This window comes from Cebus imitator, unplaced genomic scaffold (genome assembly GCF_001604975.1).
Source record: "Cebus imitator isolate Cc_AM_T3 unplaced genomic scaffold, Cebus_imitator-1.0 Scaffold234, whole genome shotgun sequence".
Taxonomy (NCBI): domain Eukaryota; kingdom Metazoa; phylum Chordata; class Mammalia; order Primates; family Cebidae; genus Cebus; species Cebus imitator.
In genome coordinates, this window is record NW_016107549.1 from 2,153,960 (window position 1) to 2,157,836 (window position 3,877).

The 3,877-nt window shown below is 41.7% G+C and overlaps 1 protein-coding gene across 1 annotated transcript in view; it reads left to right on the forward strand.

The window, feature by feature from the left end:
* Window positions 1-1,768, forward strand: part of LOC108282015 (zinc finger protein 563-like) — a 15,184-nt gene extending 13,416 nt beyond the window's left edge. Inside the window, exon 4 of the mRNA XM_017497763.2 lies at window positions 413-1,768. Coding sequence (XP_017353252.2) covers window positions 413-1,112 — 700 coding nt within the window. The 3' untranslated portion in view covers window positions 1,113-1,768. The remainder of the gene's footprint in view (window positions 1-412) is intronic.
* Window positions 1,769-3,877: the final 2,109 nt, after the last annotated feature.

The following is a 3,877-nucleotide window of genomic DNA, read 5'->3' on the forward strand; positions in this document are numbered from 1 at the left end:
AAAAAAAAAAAGGTACGGGCCTGGTGCAGTGGCTCACGCCTGTAATCCCAACACTTTGGGAGGCCGAGGCAGGTGGATCCCAAGGTCAAGAGATCGGGATCATCCTGGCCAACATGGTGAAACCCCGTCTCTACTAAAAGTACAAAAATTAGCTGGGTGTGGTGGCACGCGCCTGTGGTCCCAGCTACTCAGGAGGCTGAGGCGGAAGAATTGCTTGAACCCAGGAGGCGGAGGTTGCAGTGAGCTGAGATTGTGCCACTGCACTCCAGCCTGGCACCTGGCAACAGAGCAAGACACTGTCTCAAAAAAAAAAAAAGTACCTATTAATTAATTTTAAAAAATAGATACCTATTAATACTCATAAAATCATTTAGCAACAACTGTTTAGTAACATACTTCTCATTTTTTACAGATGTCATATGGCAGAGAGACTCAGTGAAAGTAAAGACAATAGTCAATGTGGAGAAATATTTAGCCAGATTCGAGATAGCATTGTGAAGAACAACATTCATCCTGGAGAAGATCTGTGTCAAAGCACCAACTGTGAAGAAGTCATCGTGGGTCATTCATCTTTTAATAGCCAGATCAGAGTTGATGCTGGACACAAACCACATGTGTATCAGGACTATGGAGAGAAGCCACATACACATAAACAATGTGGGGAAACCTTCAGTTATCATGACTCCTTTCAGTCACGTGGAAGGCCTCTCACTGGAAAGAGATGCTTTGAGTGTAAGAAATGTGGAAAAACCTTCAGTTCTCATAGAAACCTTCGAAGACACGTGGTAGTGCAAGGTGGAAATAGACCTTATAAATGTAAGTTGTGTGGAAAAGCTTTTTTTTGGCCCAGCTTATTACGTATGCATGAAAGAACTCACACTGGAGAGAAACCGTATGAATGTAAGCAGTGTTCTAAAGCCTTTCCTTTTTACAGTTCCTATCTAAGACACGAGAGAATGCATACCGGGGAGAGACCGTATGAATGTAAGCAGTGTTCCAAAGCCTTGCCTGATTCCAGTTCCTATATAAGACACGAAAGGACTCACACTGGAGAGAAACCCTATACATGTAAACAATGTGGGAAGGCCTTCAGTGTTTCTAGTTCCCTTTGACGCCATGAAACTACACACAGTGCAGAGAAACCCTATGAGTGTAAGCAATGCGGGAAAGCATTTCATCACCTTGGAAGCTTTCAAATACACATGAAAAGGCACACTGGAGATCGACCTCATAAATGTAAGATATGTGGGAAAGGCTTTGATCGTCCCAGTTTAGTTCAGTATCATGAACGAATTCACACTGGAGAGAAACCCTATGAATGTAAGCAGTGTGGGAAAGCATTATCTCATAGCTCAAGCTTTCGAAGACACATGATAATGCACACTGGAGATGGACCTCATAAATGCAAGGTATGTGGGAAAGCCTTTGTTTATCCCAGTGTATGTCAAAGACATGAAAAGTCTCACAGTGGAGAGAAACCCTATGAATGTAAGCAGTGTGGGAAAGCGTTATCTCATAGCTCAAGCTTTCGAAGACACATGATAATGCATACGGGAGATGGGCCAAATAAATGCAAAGTATGTGGGAAAGCCTTTGTTTACCCCAGTGTATGTCAAAGACATGAAAAGACTCACTGGAGAGAAACAATATGAATCTAAACAATGATAAAGCCTTCTGTATTTCCAGTTCCCTTTGGCAACATGAAAAACCTTACACTGGACAGAAACCCTATAAATGTAAATGTGGGAAAGCCTTTCATAATTTGTATTCCTTTCAAAATTATGAAACAACTCACACTGGAGAGAAGCTATATGAATGTAAGGAATGTGGGAAAGCAGTTAGTTTTTTTAATGTCTTTGTCAACATAGGCCCAGTGGCTCACACCTATAATCCCAGCACTTTGGGAGACTGAGGCCAGTAGATCACCTGAGGTCAGGAGTTTGAGACCAGCCTGACCAGTATGATGAAACCCCGTCTCTACTAAAAATACAAAAATTAGCCAGGCGTAGTGGCATGTGCACCTGTAATCCCAGCTACTCGGTTGGCTGAGACATGAGAATCCCTTGAACCCAGGAGGCAGAGGTCGCGTTGAGCGGAGATTACAACATTGCACTCCAGCCTTGAGGCAACAAGAGCAAAACTCCATCTCAAAAAACAAAACAAAACAAAAAAAAGATGGCTGGGTGTGATGGTGCAGGCCTGTAATCCCAGCACTTTGGGAGGCCAAGGCGGGTGGATCACCTGAGGTCGGTAATTCCAGACCAGTCTGACTCACATGGAAATAATTTTGTATTTCTCTACTAGAAATGCAAAATTAGCCAGGCATGGTGGTGCATGCCTGTAATCCCAGCTACTCAGGAGGCTGAGGCAGGAGAATTGCTTGAACCTAGGAGGAAGAGGTTGCGGTGAGCTGAGATCATGCCATTGCACTCCAGCCTGGGCAACAAGAGTGAAACTCTGTCTCAAAAAAAAAAAAAAAAAAAAAAAAAAAAAAAAAAAAAAAAAAAAAAAAAAAAAAAAAAAAAAAAAAAAAAAAAAAAAAAAAAAAAAAAAAAAAAAATAAAATTAGTTAAACTTTTTTAAAAAAAAAAAAAAAAAGGCATATGAAATGTTTCACTCTGGAGAGAAGTTACATGAATGTAAGAAATGTAGAAAAGCACTGAGTTCTCTCAGTTCCTTGCATAGGCATGAAAGGACTCACTGGAGAGATACTCTATAAATGTGTGAAATGTAGGGAAACATTCTTTAATGTTATTTCATGTGAGATAGAAAGAATTCTCATTGGAGATAAACCCTATAGATGTAAACACATAGTAAAGCCTTAAGTAGCCTCGGTTTCTTTCAAATATAGTTATCCCCTAATATGTGCAGGGGATTGGTTCTACCCGTCCCCCGACCCCGGACATACCTAAATCCACACCTGCTAAGTCCCTTTTTAAAAATGACATATTTGGGCTGGGTGCAGTGACTGATGCCTGTAATCCCAGCACTTTGAGAGGCCGAGCTGGGCGGATCACGAGGTCAGGAGTTTGAGACCAGCCTGACTAACATGGTAAAACCCCTCCTCTACTAAAAATACAAAACTTAGCCAGGCGTGGTGGCACATGCCTGTAATCCCAGCTACTCAGGAGGCTGAGGCAGGAGCATCACTGGAACCCTCTAGGTGGAGGTTGCAGTGAGCTGAGATTGTGCCACTGCACTCTAGCCTGGGCAACGGAACGAGACTCCATGTCAAAAAAAGAAAAAAAAAAAAAAGACATATTTGGGTTAGTCACAGTGGCTCACATCTGTAGTCCTAGCACTTTAAGAGGCCAAGGAAGGTGGATCACTTGAGCCCAGGAGTTAGAGGCCAGCCTGGGTAACATGGTGAAACCCTGTCTCTACAAAAGATACAAAAATTAGCCAGGTGTGGTGGCACATACCTGTAGTCTCAGCTACTAGGGTGGCTGAGGTGGGAGGATCACTTGAGCCTGGGAAATTGAGGTTGCATGAGTCAAAATCACATCACTGAACTCTAGCATGGGCAACAGAATGAGACCCTGTCTCAAAAAAGTAATAAAATTAAAATGACATATTTGCATGTAACCTACCCACATCCTCCTGTATACTCTAAATCATCTGTAGATTAGTTAAAATACATCATGAGTCATATAAGCTATGTAAATAGTTGTTTTATTGTTTAAAACAATAAATATTTAGTGAATAGTGATATGAAAAAGACCCTATACATACTCAGTATAGACCCAACCATCACAGACACATGTACATAATACATGTCCCTTCGAGCATTATAAATCCTTATTTTCTTTCTTTTTTTTTTTTTTGAGACGGAGTTTCGCTCTTGTTACCCAGGCTGGAGTGCAATGGCGCGATCTCG